The sequence below is a fragment of the Typopeltis vanoorti genome, chromosome 12, assembly GCF_054136105.1.
Source record: "Typopeltis vanoorti isolate ZY-2024b chromosome 12, IOZ_Tvanoo_1.0, whole genome shotgun sequence".
NCBI classification, from domain to species: Eukaryota; Metazoa; Arthropoda; class Arachnida; order Uropygi; family Thelyphonidae; genus Typopeltis; species Typopeltis vanoorti.
The window spans coordinates 59,344,730-59,364,616 of NC_143560.1; the positions used below are offsets into that span (position 1 = coordinate 59,344,730).

General features: G+C 34.0%; 1 protein-coding gene across 1 annotated transcript in view; it reads right to left on the reverse strand.

Moving 5' to 3' along the window:
• The window catches only part of LOC150100821 (betaine-homocysteine S-methyltransferase-like), a 113,492-nt gene that overhangs the window by 30,248 nt on the left and 63,357 nt on the right, over positions 1–19,887 (reverse strand). Inside the window, exon 4 of the mRNA XM_090401805.1 lies at positions 17,897–18,058. Coding sequence (XP_090257931.1) covers positions 17,897–18,058 — 162 coding nt within the window. The remainder of the gene's footprint in view (positions 1–17,896; positions 18,059–19,887) is intronic.

Sequence of the window (19,887 nt, forward strand, 5' to 3'; positions counted from 1 at the left end):
CACCTTTAAACAGCTGTTAACCTTATACAAATCACAAATCCACCCAGCTATCGACTACTGTTCTCACATTTGGAGTGGGGCTCCTAAAAGCTCCCTCAAAATGCTTGACTCAATACAGAGGAGAGCAATTAGATTGATAAATGACCCATCTCTTACCAACTCACTCTCTGCAATTTGTATATTCCATGGAAAATGTTCATCTGAAACAGCATCAATAATTCCCCACTCTGTACTAAGCCCATTAGAAAATGTACAGCTGCTGCCCAACATCCTTTCACAGTACACCCGGGTGGCAACATTGACTTTAACACGACATTAACTAATGTAATATTAGTAACCCTTACTTTTAGATGTCAGATGGACGGTCGATAAAAATTGCACCTGGGCGGCAAATACCTTGGTGGGCTCCTGCACCTTGAAACCTACAGAACAAGTTTCTTTTTCTCCTCCTTCATCCCTGCTACTGCTGTACTGTGGAACAGTCTTTCCCCTGATGTATTTCTCAAGGAATACAATATACAGGCTTTTAAATCAAATGTCCACAAGTTTCTCCTTTCCCAACCCACTACCTATATATGGTATTAAAATACTATAGGTTGATCAGCCAACCTCTCTATATGGGCCCAACATAAAAAAATAAATAAAAATAAATAATAACATTAAAAGAGAAATTACAAAAATATACATTACAAGAGGCAGCTATAAATAACTTGAAAATGCATTGCTCACATGTGAAGCAGTTCTGGATGTCACAATATTGTTGGGCACATTCATGCAGGTATGATTCTGTGTACACCAAAGTTGGATAGCTGAAGAGTGACAATTAGATAGGTTATAGCTAAGATTAATTGATTCCACAATCTGGATTTCCACCTGATTATGGAATCAACAGAAATTTTCCACAATCTGGGCCATCTTAATACTCAGTCAGTCAAATTGGCATTTCCACCAACTAGGAAGGTATCTCTTTGCAGCAGAAATACTTGCTGTTGCCAGAGTCCCTTTAGTGGAAACAGGTCACACCACAAGAAGGCTGGGTTGACTTGACTGGGAGAGGCAGTATATTGCACATCACAATCCCATAGTGGTCCAAAGCAGAATGGTGTGTACTCTAGTAGCTGCGAAACTAATGAGATAGTTGACAGAGGATAATATAGTTACAGGCATAGAATGTAAAGAATATTATTATTTGCACAAAGGATAGAGAGAACAGTATGGTGACATTATCAAACAGAGTTTGCTAATGACAGCAGAAGAATTACAGTGAAGAAAAGAACAGGAGTTCATCAGGAGAGTAGAGAAGTGGAAATACATACATTTAACACTCTCACTCTCTACACACACACACACACACACATATATATGTTAAAAATACCAAGCAATTTTAAACCTGGTTTTACTCCATTTCCCAAGTAAGCAAACAGACAAACAAGTCAAGTTTGCGCCTGCAAGTGATGCAAGTCTAGCTGATCCTACAGGTAGTGCAAGACCAAGGCAACTCATGGTAAAGGTGGCATAAGCTCTGATCACTAATCTTGATATTTACCCTTAATGCCAAAACACATCTCCAAGAAGGGGATGTATGATGTTTTGTATTAAAGGTATGATGTATGATGTTTTGTATTTGCATTATAACATTTATTATACCAAAGGTAAAATACTTTCTACATTCATATCTCCTCCAGAGATTTTTATTTAATAAGGTTAAAACACCTTATGGTAACTTGTTCTGGTAAAATACTTATAAGCTCTGTATTACTAAATCTTGGTATTTCTAGCCTGGCTCCCACTGATGAGACCTCAATAAAGGTCAAAACCGGTCTGGGTAGTGGCCCCTTGCCTTTAATACAAAACATCATACATCCCCTTCTTGGAGATGTGTTTTGGCATTAAGGGCAAATATGAAGATTAGTGATCAGAGCTTATGCCACCTTTACCACGAGTTGCCTTGGTCTTGCACTACCTGTAGGATCAGCTAGACTTGCATCACTTGCAGGCGCAAACTTGACTTGTTTGTCTGTTTGCTTACTTGGGAAATGGAGTAAAACCAGGTTTAAAATTGCTTGGTATTTTTAACATTTATTATACCCAAGGTAAAATACTTTCTACATATATATATATATATATATATTCATGGGCAAGATGCACCGTACGATGTAACAAGTCACATGTTTGTAGCCTAGCCAATATAGATCGGAAAGGGAAAAAAAAAAAACTTTGATTTCCTTATGGGAGTAGGAAAAGCCATTTTAGCCCTATCTAACTTTTTTGGAGACTGAGGGGCCCAAAACTATCGCTGGTAATATCACATCTGGCAAAGAGCAGTGGCAGACAAGTGCCACCATCTCATGGTCCCCTAATCCTAACACTATATATTTATTGTCTGAGATAAAGTGGGTTCTACAGTCAATTTTATTGAGTTTACGGGATGAAAAACCTGAGTTTCTGGGAGGAAAAACCCTGTTTGCCCGTGCTAGAGATCGACTAACTTGCGAACTGATCAAGAAAGACTTAGAAAATGTTCCTCTAGTTGGTGACTAGATTTGAACCTAGGTCTTTCTTCAGGTGGCAAGTGCAATGGAGTGCAAATGCCACTTTCACTGAGCATTGCAGACTCCTTGAAGGAATATGATGTTACCACGTCAGTGCAACTGTGCCTGGGTGAAATGGCTGTGAGAAAGGAACCGATGGAGTTTGAAAGCCATATTGTGAGCTTATCTTTTTGGCTAACTGTTGACAAATTGGGCCATCCCAGGTCAACAAATAATGATAGTATACTGAGATAGAAGTGCAGGGAATCAAAGTGAAAGTGCCTGCAGTGGATGCCCACCATACTTACCAAATATGCCTGTAGGGTGCTATGAAGGATAATATGTAAAAACCATGATTTGTCAGCTGACACATTGAATGCAGAGTTCCAGGCATCAACTGGAACACGAATCTGCTGAAAAACATTCAGGACAGAAGCTCACAACACGGGTTTCAATGGTAGGACCGCCATATGCAAGTCCTCCACATTACGCTAAGGTAATGTGGAAGCAAGCAAAGAGCCATGCACAATGGGACGTGGAAGATTTCAAAGCTGTGTTATGAAGTGACAAATTACTCGCTACACCCTCTACTGATCAGATGAATGGGTATGGGTATGGAAGATGCCTGGAGAACGTCTCTCACCATAGCACATAACCCCAACTATGAAATTCAGAGGTGGAAGTATGATGGTTATGGTCCTATCTTCTCTGGTTTGGCATAGGAATTCTGTTTGTGGTGCTATGAACACTGAATTCCAAGAGATATCTGATCTTTCTGGACAATGACATGCTTCCCACTTTGTGGCATTTCTATGGAACTGACCAAGTCTCTTTCAGCAAGACGATGCACCATGTCATAATGCTGCTGTTGTAACTGTGTGGTTTGTGGATATGAATGTCACAACACACTTTGGTCTCCACAGAGCCATGATCTCAATCTTATTGAACATCTGTGGGGTGAACTAGAGCATTTGGTGAGGTCAAGAGACTGCTCCACAACAGTCCAGAATCTCATTACATGCCTACAGGAAGAATGGTCCAAAATTCCTATTGATTGCTATCCTATTCTTGTGGAATAGGATAGCAATTAATTTTATAAATATATATATATATATATTTATAAAATTAATTTAACTGACTAGAACCCGAGAAAGTATAACAAAAACCTTTAATAAATCACGACTAGTTTCATCGGTGCTCCGACTTCTTCAGGTGAGAAAGAAAAAACATAAGACTTATTCGCTTGTGTTCTACTGTACTGCGTTTTTAAAGTAGCTGTTTCTTCAGCTACTTTAAAACCTAAACTGTGGTTACGCTATATTGATGACATCTTCCTTATCTGGGGACATAGTTTAGAGAAACTGCAAAACTTCCTAAACCATTTAAATAATCAACATCAGAACATTAAATTCACATCAGAACTAGAGATTAATGGCATTCTCCCCTTCTTGGATCTAAAGATCAACAGATTACCTGACTGTCTTAAATTTTCAATTTTTCGAAAAACCACCCACACTGATAGATATTTACATGGCTCTTCTCATCACTTCCCTCCTCAGAAACTGGGCATCATCTCCACCCTTGCCCATCAAGCAAGATGTCTCACTTCCACAGAAGAAGACCTTCAAACAGAGCTTAACTTCCTGAAAAACACCTTCTTAAATAATGGATATTCATCTCGTAACATCACTAAATGTTTGAGACCACGCCAACATCCTCGACAAGAAGATGATTCCAACCCTATCAGTCATATATAGTTACCATTTATCAGCTCTCTTACCTTCTCTCTTATAAAACTATCTAGGATTTTGAAGAAATTCAACATAAAGACTGACTATACTACTCTGCCAAAACTTCGTTCTTTTCTGAGTCGACCAAAACCAAAACACAACCAACTGCATTTTCCTGGTGTTTATAAAGTTTTGTGTGACTGTGGTCGACCTTATTTTGGCCAGACAGATAAATCTGTTTCACTTCGTCTTGAGGAACATAGATGTGACATCTCTTACATGAGCGAGCGCCCTTTCCAGTCATGTCCTCTTCTCGGCAAACTCTAACCTTGAAGAACGGCCACACCAAGTTGATTGGGAACGCACTACTAATTTATATATATGCAAGGATGAATTTGAAAGAAGAATTATCGAATCAAAAGAAATAGTTCTGGACCCTTCACACTTGAACAACAATCTAAGCTACAATTTGCCTGATTCCCATAGCGCAGTAATCCAGTACTGGCACTCTAAAATTAGCTGTCGCACACATTCAACTCATGCCAACGGTAGCACGTGGTCACCTATTCAAATATGACTGTTACTATTCTACTTCTTTTCATTAGGCTGGAAGGTCCATGTTTTTTACCTTGTTATTTTTATAAGTCTTATGTTTTTTCTTTCTCACCTGAAGAAGTCGGAGCACTGATGAAACTAGTCGTGATTTATTAAAGGTTTTTGTTATACTTTCTTGGGTTCTAGTCAGTTAAATTAATTTTATAAATGTAAACATCCCGAGTAAATCCTAATTTCAATTATATATGTGTGTGTGTGTGTGTGTGTGTGTAGAAAATGTGTGTGTGTGTTACAAAGTCCCCACATGTGAGCTGAAAGGTCAAATGTGAGGGTGGAATTAACATAGGATGGTGATGGATGAATATTCATTAGGAACCTGAATGTTCAGTGTAAAATGCTATGGTGAAACTGAGAGACAGGCTCAGCAAGCTAGCAGTGGATTTATTTAAGCTAAAAAGAAACAAAGCCAGATGGATATAAATGACAACTGACCTGGACTAAATGGAAATTGAGAAATGAACATTGAACATAATGACACTTAAGGTGAAGATAAGGAGCCAGTGGACATGATGGAAAGGAAATTAAATGTTTTGGTTTTGAGTAAGTCAAAAAAAAGAGGAAATTAAGAAAAGATTGTTATGCTTCAGAAAAAAGTAATGACCAGTCAATAATAGGGTAGGTTTTTTATCATCAAAAAGAAGCAAATGACAGACTTGTAAAGTAATAGGATAATGAGGCATGTATATGAATATTATGGAAAACAACTCTCACATATTCATGTATACACCCAACAAAGTTTTGATATGGAGGAAAAAACATTATTTGACATATTATTATTGGAGGGTATTATTCAAAATAAATGTTTAATCGTTCTAGATCTTAATGCACATGTTGGAGAAGGTAGAACAGAAGTAGAAAAATGTGGAGGCCAGTTGTTTTTCTTCAAAGAACTGATGAAGGACAAAGGTTATTTGATTTTTGCATAAAAAATAATCTCAAAATTGGAACCAGCTGGTTTGAGAAAAGACAAAGTCACAGAATCAAAAGGTATAGTTGGAATGGTGAGCAAAAATTGATAATAGATTAGGTTATATATTTGATAAATATTAGAGAAGGGAAGTCATGGATATCAAAGTTATGTCATGTGTTGCCTTAGACTGAGATTAAATTACAGGCTTAAAGTGTGTATGGAAAATAAATGTAGCAAGAAAAAAACACAGAAAGGTGAAGCATGTGAATTTTGAAACAGACTGAGGCAGAGCAAATATTTGAGCTTTGATTTTCAAGTCCCATGAATTAATTACAGCTAATATGATGAAAAAAAATGGGAAAATTTCCAAGATTTACGTAGGAAAATCAGAAAATGTGTGTGTGGAGGAAGAACAAACTGAAAAAAAGAAGAAAAAAAAACATACTGGTGGATGAGAGAGTTAAAGAAGCAATTAAATAAAATAAAAAAATACAGCTTCTAGATAGATCAGAAAGAATCAGCTGTTTATAATGTGATAGAGTTATGCCAAAAAAAAAATAATAATAAAATAATAATAAATAATAATTAAAGAGAAAAATACAAAAAAAGATAGAGTAAGATATTAATAGGAACAAGAAAATGTTATATAGATTAATGAAGAATAGAAGAAGCAATGAGGAACTAGGTTTTTTAATAAATGGAGATGGAAATTTTATGTTTACAAGAAGAGAGAGAGATTAAGGCGATATCGCAACATTATTTTTTAGATCAGTTATGAAATCAAAGATGAAATCCATAGTATAATAAATGGGAATGATTATAGAGATGAGAAAGATAATACGGAAGTAGGTCTGGCAGAAGTTGAAGCATCAAGGAAGATGAAGAATGGAAAATTCTCTGGGAAAGATGATTTGTCTGTTGAATTGATCTGAGCACAGATATTTCAGGACTGATATGGTTGTGTGACATCTTTGGACTGATCTGAAAAATGAAGGTAATACCTGATGATTGGGCCAAAAAGATTACTGTTTCAATATATAGAGGAGGTTCAAGAAAGGAGTCCTGCAACTATGGAGGAATAACATTATTGTGTTATTATTAGTAATCAAAAAATGACAAGAAGAATAAAACAGAAGGTCTATAAGAGGAGCAGTTTGTTTTAGAAAATGGAGATCAACTGTTGATTTGATTTTTGCTGTAGAGAAAATGATGGAGAGATACTAAGAATTTGGAAAAAGTTTATTGATGGCATTTCTTGATTAGGGAAAAGTCTTTGACTTGGTCCAATGGAAAATAATCTGAGAAAGGTTAGAAAAGAAGAAATAGTTATTATCGGGAATATGTATGGTAAATGTAAGACCTGCATGAAGACTAAATATGGTAATTTGGTTTACACCTAAGTCCATGGATGGCGACAAGGAAGTGTTATCCCTACTAATATTCATTGCAGTGATGATTAGGATCCTAGTTAAAGTTAATGATAAGAAAGAAGAAAGAGTGTAAAAATACAGTGCAACAAAGAAAACTATGGAATACATGTTAATAGCAAGAAGAGTAAGAGCATGGTTTTAAATTGTGGAGAAAATGTACAAATTAACAGAAACAGCAAAAACTTCACATATATGGGAGGCGTACTTTCGAATGAGAGGAAGGATTTCATTGGACAAAAGTTTTTGCAACAGCATTTTACTTTGGGATAGTGAACTCCCACTGATGTATAAGCTTTTGATTAACAGAGGTTAGTTTTTACACATTTTGCCTTATACAGCAGATATGATGACTAACAAAGAGTGACATAAATAGAATACAAGCAATGGAAATGAGTTTTGTGGCCAGTGTTTGTAAAAACATGGCAAAAAAGAATTATGAACTCTTGCTTCAAGCGATTGGACATATAAAATGAAAAAAAACCAAGACCACAGAAAAGAAAAGGTGGAGAGACCAGATAAGAAAAATTTAGAAAAAAGAAACTTGAGCTGGAACTGTGTTCATGAAGAAATAATATGAGAGAATAGAAAAAAAACAGACAGCACTGATCTATCTGACCTGACAATTTCTGTTGGAGTACTTGCAGATCAAGAAAAAGGGCACAACACATAATCAATTCTTACTATTAGCTAAGAGGTGGACAGAGCATACATTGGCAATTAGCACAATGAGAAAAGGGGAAGCAAGCATGGGGGACCTCAACTATGAGGGATATAGAATGGAAGGAGGAAAGGTCACAGAGAGAGAAGGAAATGGAATTTATACAGATACTAAGAAATAATTACTTGAGACAGCATGTGATGGAGGAAAATGCAGGGTTTGAGAGTGTTGAATCTAGTGAAAACATCAGAGGACTTGTCAATATCTACATACCCACTTTCAAGAGGATAAATCAGGTGGGAGTTCAGTGACTACCATCAATAAGCAAGAGTTGCAAAAAATTGTTCTGGGAACAATTTATGAAGTTATGAAGAGTACAAAACACAGGTAAGAAGGATAAACAGTATGGTATTATAAACAAAATCAGATTATGAGAGAAAATTAACAAAGAAAACCAAGGAAAATCCTAAAGGTTCTTTCAATGAGTACTGATGGTGGGGATGCAACAGAAGCAGACGAAATAGTTAAATTACTGAGTGATCACTTTGTAAAGACTTTGTACTATCCAGGTGGAGATATTGCATACCATAGATGAACTGGAGGTGCTTAGGATATTGCAGAATCTTAATGTGCATATGGCAAATTGGACATCAATTCATTTATTATCAGAATGTGCAAGGCAGTGCTCCAGACCAAGATATTTAAATCTCTCTTTGAAAGTCCCACATGGAAAGAGAGCAAAATAATTCTGCTACATAAAGGAGGTGTCAAGAAAGGTACCAAATTACAGAGCAATCACTTAGGAGTGGTGTTAAGGTATTAGAGATGGAAAGACTGGATTTAGGAATGGATACACATTGAATACGATATTCTACGGGGGAGGAAGGCATGTTTTGAAATGGGTAAGTCCTACCCTAGTAATTTGCTCACTTTTTTAAAAAAATGATGATTGAGTTGGATAAGGAAAACAACTATATGATGATATCACTGGACTTTCTAAAGACATTCAACATGATATTGCATGGTAATATTCCTAAACTAGATCAAATGGGGGGGGGGGGGGTATGGATACGAAGCTGGTGATATGGATAAGAGGATGGCTGATGGACACACGTCGAAGATTAACAGATCAGAGAGACGAATTCAGGAGAAAGAAATTAATTAGTAGTGTGACATGAGACTCAGTACACTGCTATTTAATTTATATAACAATGATAGAAAATTATTTAAGAGAAAATATCCAACTGTTTGCTGATAATGCAGAACTTAGCAGAGAGCAATAGTTAATAGTGATATTATGGAGATTTGCAGAATGGTTTAAACAGAAAGGCAGTACCTGGTAAAGGATAATGGCTAACAGTTAAATGCAATAAAGCATATGGCTATGCATATTCAAACTGTCCTAACCCACTAAGCAACTAAGGCAATGCTTAGGGACATCAAGTTTCCAGGGCAGCAAATATTGAAACTCTTAATTCATAACTGAATATATTTTATATTTTATTTCTTATTTTAAACATTCAGGTTGTCTGAATAAAGCAATCATAATATAGGCATTTGTGAAGTTTTGGATAGCTATTTATTCACATCTTCACCAATCGCTTATGACAATATATTCACACAGTTTTTTGCAAGAGGTTGCTAACAGTTGATTATGTACATCATCAGCAATTAAATGATATTTTTTTAAGTATGATTTTATCTTTTCTAGTCTATTGCAATTAAAAGTATCAATAGAAAAATAATAATAAATTCATTAAAATCAATATTGCAAATGAAATTGTTTGAATCCAGGATATTTATTTAGTGAATAGCTCTTATGAAGTTTCATGTGAATTTTATAATTAATCCAAATGTAATTCAAAGATATGATGACCTTACTACACATGCAAATTACATTAAAAATAAATAAATAAATAATTTAATATAAAAAATATATATATATTGCATGTTTTTTTTTCTTCCCTCACATCAGAGGGAAGACAAAAAGAACAAACAGTTGCATAAAGAGAATGACACGTGTTACAAAGTGCTATCTTTCTATCTGTTTCTAGCCAGACACATGATCTATTATGAACCTGTGGAAATAATAGCTTAGCTAAATTTTTGTTGTCCTTCATAAATTTATAGCTACATGCCTTTTCTTTTAGTGTAACAATTTCAATAACTGATAAAATAACCTGTTACTGATCTAGCAACATAATATACAGTTTTCTACACTTGAGCACTTGGATAAACATAGTCATTAACAAATCAATAAACTGATCAAATGGACTCAGAAGAGTACGCTTTGTTATAGGAGAGAACAGCTTAAAACGAAGAATTCAATAAATTAAAAGTAAAATAAAATTATGTCATTTGCATCCAAGTGCATGTACGATTAACAGATTATTCACATCAAGTGAATATGACAAGTATGCGAAAAAAAAAACTAAATCAAACTATGAATAAATGTATGTATAAACACACACACACACACACACACTAAAAATTCTGTGAAAACTGCACATACATATTATTAATAACGTTAGATTATTTAGTGAGAATTTTGAAATATTTTAGACAGTTGTATTATTTTAGTAATAATTAGGATTTAGTAATAAGTATAATAATAATAAGTAATTATTTTAGTAATAATTAGGATTTAGATTAAGTCGACTCTGAAGGGCTTCATAGCATTATTTATTATTATTATTATTTATGTGACACCTCCAGAGAGTCCAAAGACTCATCGAGGGAGGGCACCTATTCTACATCTCTGTCTCCACCACTCAATCCACCAACCACAATGAACTGCAACTACACCAATGCCATCTACCACCCACCACTACCACTAATATTTTCACAGACAATTACAAACATCCTGTCCACACATATATATATATATATATATATTCATTTTTCTAAATTAACTGACTTAAAACCCGAGAATTATAACACAATGACATTTATTTGAAAAAAACGCAACATGTTTCGTCAAGAATGACTTCATCAGGCAATAAGAACATAGAAAGATATTAAAAGAGACACGAAATTAACATTGACACACTCTAAAGCTATACAATTATAAAGCCATAATATTCGACTGTAAATTACAGTTATTATGAGCTTGAACTACAGTCCGAGTTAAAGTTCTATTGTTGTACACCTGTGCGTGTGTGGAATCACGCGATCTCCAGTATCTAATAGTAGAGTTGAAAGAGTCAGCTAAATTATAGCTAAGATTGTTATTCATGTGAAAAGGGTCCAAGGTGATTTCTTTTGACTCGACAATGCGGCGCTCTACTTCATCATGGGAGATGTGTAGGTTTGAAGTTGATGGCCAGTTTATTTCATGTTGGTGGGAGTCCAAAGACTCATTGAGGGAGGGTACCTACTCTACAACTCTTCGTCTCCACCAACCACCACTACCTTCATCATCTACCAATCACCACCACTAGTATTTTCACTGACAAATCCGTGCCCATGGTGGGATTCGAACTCGTAGCCTTTTGGCTGGAGAGCAGACATGCTAACCACACGGCCAACCAGGCTGGCATATATATGTATATTGATGTGGCTGGCATATTGATGTGGTAATATAATAATACATACATTTATTCATTCATTTAGCTATTTATTCTTATTTTTACATACATACACTTCTCGTATTCACTTTACGTGAATAATCTATTATTTGTATATGTGGTATAATTTAATCGTTAATTTAATTTAATTTTTAATTTACTAAATTCTTTGTTTTAAACTGTTTCTTTAGTTTGTAACCTAAGGAGCTAAACGCTTTTTTGCCCATTAGCTAAGTTTGTTACTACTGTGCTAATAATCATTATCACAGTCAGATAGTAATTTAGTTACTATCTAACATCTAATACTCTGCAACATGAATGCTGCAAAAAATTAAATGTCAGAGTAAATAAATTAAAAGACTAGACTTTGTTCCTTATTATAGTCACTGGGAACAAAAGTCCCTTACTATATGATTTGTATTTGTTTCTAAAATTTTGGAATTAATATACAAATATTTTTTTGGGTATTAGTGAAATATTTAACAAATCTGAACTAAGTTTAAGTAGCAGAATAGTTCAGAATTGTACAATCTTGGTATACGTGTAGATGCCATGTGAGGCCAGAGATAGGGCAATGCTGACAATATGCATAAAAAATGATAAAATTCAAAGACATCTACTATACTTAAATCTATGTGCATTTTATATTCCTTGCACAGCATTCTTTAAATTTAGTCATAAATAAAACAGCTAAAAGTAATTTAGAAGCAAATTTATTTTTTCAGTTTATTCAGCAATTATATAATTTTTGTTGAATCAACAGATAATAGCATATTTAAAAAATATATATTTACCAAATTTAACACTAAAAAAGATTCTGGATACACGCTAGGAATTGCAGATCGAAGCAGTAAGACCAGTTGGGTGAACTGTATGATGTATTAGTTTACATTAAAGAAATGAAGATTTAAAAGGTGTACATGATTTACAAACCAGAGCTGATGCATATTCACTAGCAAAACATATTTGTAACTATAAGTTTATTTGCAGTATAATAGTGTGATACAACATAATTAAGTGTAATAAATCTGGTGAGCAACAGTTATGATCTCTAAAAACCATAGTTTTGCAGAAAAAAACTTTAGAAAATGTAATAAAAATGATGGAAGAATACTGAAAGAATGGGTTTTTACATATAAAAGTAGCAGAACTAAAGACCTTTTCAATATTCTTCAAATACCTGCAAATTTTGTAACTGAAGCACAAGTAAGAAACAGCAAGGGAAAAAAAAAGTTATTTTGAATATGAAAGTCAAAATGAACCTGTAAGTGACAAGAAAATAAAATAAATAAGGTCGGATTTTTTAATACTTTAGTAGGATGCCACTATACCAGCTTTATATACAAACCCTTGGCTTGTTAAACACATTTGAAAAAATAAAGAAGTCTGTTTTCATTTTAATATTTATATGGTATTAATTCATTAAAAAAGTTGCCTTAACAACAGTATTAAATTGCTGTAAAAATTTAGAAGTTTTATTAATGAATAATAATAAATCAGATATTGATATAGAACATCACAAAGAGTTCACAATATTTCAATTATTTCATGAAGAATTGACCAACAGGATGCATTAAAATTAATTTAACAGAAATATAGGTGGCCCCTGGGTTACAGACGACACGACTTAACAGCATTCTGTACTTATGAACAGGTTCCCAAGGCTCCCTATAAGGATAATTATAATTAAATAATTAAATTAATAATTTGGGAACTAGTTTCTTCCCCGCATTTAAACATTTAAGGTCAAATTTAAGGGCATGGGTCACACTTTCCATGTTTGAAGATTGGTTCTTGAACTGTTTTATTACTGCTGTGGAATGTTATTGTTCAGAAAAGAAAATTCCCTTTAAAATTCTGCTTGTGCTGGACAATGCTCCTGGACATCCAACATATTTTTACCATCCAACATTACATTGTTACTACAGCCAATGGATCAGGGAGTCATTTCTGAATTTAAGGCTTATTACTTATGTACATTCCTGCAAGCAGTCAGGGCTACAGAAGATGATGTGATGACCTTGAGAGAAAGTTCTGGAAGAATTATAACATCTATGATGCCATCAAAAACATTGCTGATTCTTGGGAGGAAGAGAAGCAATGAACAATGAAAGGGGGTGTAAAACAAACTGTGCCCTCAATTCTGTGATGGTTTTCATGGCTTCACAGAAGAAGACATCGCCGAAGCCAGAAAAGCTGTGGTGGATGCACTGATGCACTGCAGTTGGACATCAATGAAAATTATGTCATTTACTTACTAGAGTCCCATTCACAAGAGTTAACCAATGAAGACCTTATGGAGATAGAGAAGCAGATGATAGTAACACAAGAACTCAAAGAATCAGAAGATCCAGAGTCAAGAAAGTTTACAACAAAAGAATTAGCTGAAGCCTTTTGTCTCATTGAAGCAGCATTTGCTAAGCTTGAGTAGCAAGATCCTAACATTTAGCAGTTTACAAAGGTTTACTGCAGTTAGTGAGAACATCAGCACTACAAGGCCATTTATGATGAAAAAAAAAAAAAGAAAAAGGCTGTGCAAACAACCCCAGAATACTTTTTCAAGAAACCGACTTCAGTGGTAAGCTCCCCCTCCTCCAGCAACTGATTCAAATCCTGATTCTCCAGCATCAGGTCCATCCTCTCTAGCACCAGAATCTGATCCTGATTCTCCAGCACCTACTCCATCCTCTCCAGCACCATATCCATCATCCGATTAATGTTAGCCTACCTTCTTGCCTCAAAAATGCCCTTTTAATAAGCATGACATTGATGCAACATTAGGTGAGTGTTAACCTTTAATATTCTTTTTTGAAATATCTCCTATCTAACCTTTTTGTACGAGTTTGTTTATGTTCTGTTTGTTTGAATTAAAAGAAAGAGCACAACAGCTTCTGTAACTTATTATTATAGTACAGGGGTATTATTATTATTACAGTATTACACTGTATTATTATTGCAACATATGAGCTATTATAGTATTGTTATTATTATTATTATTATTACCATACATATATACATCAGGGATCTGAGTTACATACAAATCTGACCTAAAGATGTTCCCAGGAACGTATCTTGTTCGTAACCCGGGGACTGCCTGTATATCCAAATTTAACTATGATTCTGCAAATATTATTAATTCCAATAAGTATTGCTAATGCCAAAAATTTTTGAAAACTTAAACTAATAATTTAAGGTCAAATAATGACTGAAGATTAACAGATCTAACATCAATTTCAGTCGAGAATAAAATTGAAGAAAATTTCGATTAAGAACTCATTGCTAATTTTGTGTTAAAAAAAAGGCCAGAAAAGTAAATATTCAATTATTGTTTGTTTTATTCTTTAATATTGTTTTATTATTATGTTTGTATCTTGTTTGATTATTTAAAAAAGTACAAAAATACACTCTTTTTTTTAACATATTTGCTCGAATTTTGGGATGGCAAAATATTGCTTGCTTGGGAGGGGGGGATATAGCCTAACGATGACCATGTGCACTTTGGATGAAAGATTACGAGCTAGGTTACTACAATGATGGAAATGAACTGCAGGAAACTGATAAGGTTAGGAATTTGGTGATGATGTAGACCCAAAGTTGAAGTTTAGAAAACTTAGACTAATAATTTAAGGTCAAATAATGGTTGAAGATTAACAGATCTAACATCAATTTCAGTTGAGAATAAAATTGAAGAAAATTTAGATTAAGAACTCATTGCTGATTTGTGTTAAAAAAAAAGGCCAGAAAAGTAAATATTCAATTATTGTTCATTTAATTAATAACTCAAAAAGGGAATACAGCTTAAAGGATTACTTGGATGTTGAACACACTGACAAGTAAAGATAAGGAAATTATTATTCCTGTTCATAACGTTTTCATATGACCACATCTGGACTATTTCATATGACTCTGGTAACCTGGGTAACAGGTTATGTACAGGTAACAGTAGGTAGAGTCCCTATCCTATATATTTCTGGCATCTTAGAACCATCTAAAGATAAATACTCTCCTCTCACTCTTCTGGGCATCTATCAAGTTCCTTGTGACTATTCACCTTTCTTACTTCAGACAAACTGGATGTTCAGTGGAGAAAATAATACAAGAACACCAGTCTTATATCATTAATAGGAAATCTGAGAAACCTGGCCTTGCACATCATAGAATAGATAGAGACCACAATATCCTATACTCCGAAACATGCTTACTCCATCGTTGTCACTATAAGTTCAAACATTTATTTAAAGAAAGTGTGGAGCCTTACTTCATCATCTGAACCTGAATTGAAATGACTGCATCTCACTATCAAAGAAATGGGAGAGTCTTATTCTGTTTCTTCTTATTATTCCTTCCCTCCTCTTTTACCTTGCAGTGTTGAGGTAAAAGAGGAGGAAAGCTACTGTATCGAGGATAAGGTGGTTAGCCCTATGCCTCCAAGTCTTATTCTAATCACATATAATTAACATTTTAATTAATAATATATTTAATTAATAACTTATAACATAATGTTTCCTCAGTTATTTCTTTGCATTGTTTTATGTATAACATCACACAGCTCTCACTGTTGCAAATTAATCCACTGCCTGCATTCTACTCGATATTCAACAGCCTTTGGCCACTGATGACAACCTGTAATTTTCAGGTCAAAATATATGGCTTTTGAATAAATATTATTCACTCCTTTCCTTGTGTTATCGTGTGAATTTAAGAAATCTTATGGCACAAGTATCTTTAAATGACCATTAGATAGAATTGCTACTGTTGGTCATGAATGCTTTGTCAGTGAATGAATTTATGAAGAATAAAAGAAATTGTGTGAATAATTGTTGGTATAAACCTCCCATGATGAATGTCTGAAGCCATGCCATGGAGCCTAAGAAAATAATTATAATAATTTTTTAAACGGAAGTAAGAAAGCAGAATAACAGTTTTTTTAAGGTGTGTGATTTTTTTTTTTTTTTGAAACACCTTTACATCTTTATATATCGATTGGATATTTAATTTATGTTTTTAGAGGCTGGGTGTATATTTTTGAAATATTTTGTTACAAGTACATATTTTATAACTGCTAGAAAATAGATCAGTATTTACACTTTTATATTCTTGCAATGAAAGTTATTTATTTGAGCAAAGAATACAGGCTTAATTCAGTAGGCTTTTTATGATACCAGATTCCAGACTACATGGATAATGAGAACCCACATGAATGTATCTTTCAGTAAAAGCTTTGCATAAATTTCAACATGGTAACCTGTCTGAGATGATGTATGAAACAGCCTAAAAATACTCATTGCTTATTTCTTTTCTGCAGTGAATTTTATATATAGACCAGTACTGTTCATCTTTCCCAGAAAGAATCATCATAGGCAGGATGGTAAAGATATCATCTGAAAAGAAATGACTGGTCTTCAAGATGAACCACATAGAAATTTGTTAAATTTGGTTAGACAAGGCTATCTACTACTATGTCCTTGGCTTGTCTGTCAATCTTTCCTCTCTATGTGAAATAGTCAGAATATGTGACAAAGTTTATAAGTTTAATAATATCAAGAGAAAAAATTCTTTAAATGTTCTAGAGTATCTTGTCATGGTATATAGACAGCGGTAGATGGCGTTGGTGTAGTTGTGGTCGGTTGGTGGATTGAGAGTGATGGAAGCATAGTTGTTTTTGGACTCCCTGGAGGTGACTAATTTTTAAAAATATTTTTTTAACATTTTATTATTTCTCAGATAAATTACATACATTATATGAACACAATTATGCATAAAAAATAATAATAATAATAATATTATTATTATTATCCAGGCCTCCATGGAGTCAAAAGACTCATCGTGGGAGGTCCTTCCTAAGACACACAAAGTCTATCAAGACTTATCGAGGGGAGGTCCCCCCTAAGAAACACAAAGTCTATCATACCACTCCTTAAACTCATTGACTATTCTTGCTCTCACCACTCCATCAGACAATGCATTCCATGGTTCAACCACCCTCCATGCAAAGAAACCACTCCTTATCCTCTTGCTCACGGTTTCCTTTCGTAACTTCCAGGGATGGCCTCTTGTCATCACTCCTTCCCGCTGTTCAACCAAGCGAAAGAACTCCCCAGTGTCAACCCTGTAACCACCTTTCAACAGTTTAAAAGTCTCAATCATATCACCTCTCCTTCCATCCACCAAACTCTGCAGTCATCTGCAGATATATTGATGCACACATTGGCATCAATATATCTCTTCATGCTGTTAACAGGCAACAACACCAGGAAATAAAAATCATCTACTACCTAAATTTGAAATAACCCATTTTGTTATTTCAAATGTTCAACAAATAGTTTCTTTTAATCACATTTTTCCCGAAAAAAATCTCATATAAGCATCAAAATCAATTTATTATCAGCTGAAATCATTTCACTGATGGATTAACTATATTTATTAATATCCAATAATAAATCAATAGATAACTACCTGACAAGAAAAACTGAGCCATGCTTTTACTGTAGGAAACTCATGAAGTAACTTCATTAATACTACACCTTCTTTAGCAGCTGGAATAGTTTCCATGCTGATCAAGTCAGCATTAGCATCTACTAGACATTGAAACCTAAAACGATGCCATTCTAAGAGCTCCTAAAGAAGAAGGAGGGAAAAAAAGAAAGCCTTATCAGTAATATCATAGATGTACATATATCTGATAATATATTAGATACTGTGTCAGCCCCAAGCCATGAGACCTTGCAGTTTACTCTGTTCATCTATGAATTTGTGAATTAAGAGCAGACTGTCAAAGGCTGATTATTTTAAATAGCAGAGCATTACAGTGCAACAAATACAAAGGCTAATTACAGGAATCAGAAGAATGTAAGAAGCCTAAAATATGGTTTCTTAAATGAGTACTTCACAGAAATCTAATATTAATGATTTAACATAGAAAGCAAAACTTACAGAACTATACAGCTCCAGAACTCTCCATACCATGAACCTTTTTTTTTCACTAACATAACATATTTTACAATTACAAGCAACACTCTTATACTTACACAGTACTTATACAACGCGGTTTCGATATAACGCAGTCTACAAATTGTATATCCCTTGCTGAATGCGGTACTTATACAACACAGTTTTAATATAAGATGGTCTACAAGCTGTAGTAATCCTTTATCTTTTCATATATTTTTCAACGCGCGACTTAAAAATCAAATTTTATCTTCATTAAATTTGAGTCTGCCCGTATCGTGCATGTAGTTATAAGTAGCGAATTTATATTAGGGGAAATACCCTTTAGCACACACATGTACGTTAATTGTTTACCATATAGTGTTTGTTGTTGAAAATTGTCTTCGTTTTCTGCCAGGAAAGCGCATTAAAAATCATAAGTGTGTTAATCTCAAGCCGAGCACTTTATTTTTTGGTGAGTTACGTACAATATGTAATGCTTTTTTTTTTTTCATGTAAAAAAAATTTATTTTTATAGTAATGGCGATATGGTTGAAAACGAAATTAGTGAATTAACTGATGGGGAAATAGATTTAAATGAGAGGAACTGGTACAATTAATAGATTATGTCGAACTAAATGGCGGGGAAAGTTCTGCCGAAGATTCTGATTGCGATGAATCCATTAAAGAATTCAGTTTAAAGAAATTAGAAGGATTGAACTTGGCAAGAAAGTTATTTTATGGATAATGATTTCTCAATGGAGTGCTCCGGAAAATTCACGAAACAATTGGATATTTGTTCAGCTCCGTATTATGAACTTAATAAAAAATTGCAGCATAGTAGTCAGCAAAGTCTTATTACTGACTTCTTGATAACTAAATCAGCTTAAGTATGCAATGAGAATTATACAAATGATGTCCAAGAGATTTCAAGTGATGACAACGTCCCACCACTCGTAAATAAAGAACATCTATGAAATGTTAGTTTTGAAGAGAGTAATGACGATTAAAATATGTAGCTCATTTTATTTTGCCTAAAACATTTATGCATTATATGCAATGAAGTTTACGTACAATTTATAATTTTTTATAATTTTATACTATGTGTTTGTTTCATAGTTTATATGTTTTCTTAACTTACATGAATTATCTGAATTAAATAAAAATATTTTTTTTGTGGGATATGTCATTGTTTATATAATCTTAAAAAAGATAAATGATTTCGGAACCTAACCCTACTTTTTCTATGTGATCTGAGTCTCACATAACGCAATTAATATAATGTGGCATTTCTCTGGAAACTAACATCCGTGTTATACGAGGGTTACCTGTACTTATATTAATCTTCAAGCTTCTGTCCATATTACATAAAAATGCACAGTATATCCACAATATAATAGCATTTATTTATGTGTGCCAGTTTCACAGGCTCTGTGGCCTACTTCCTCATGATAAACATGCCATACAAATTTAGTCATCATCATCATCATAAATTTCGTGATATGTATCCTCAAAGGGGG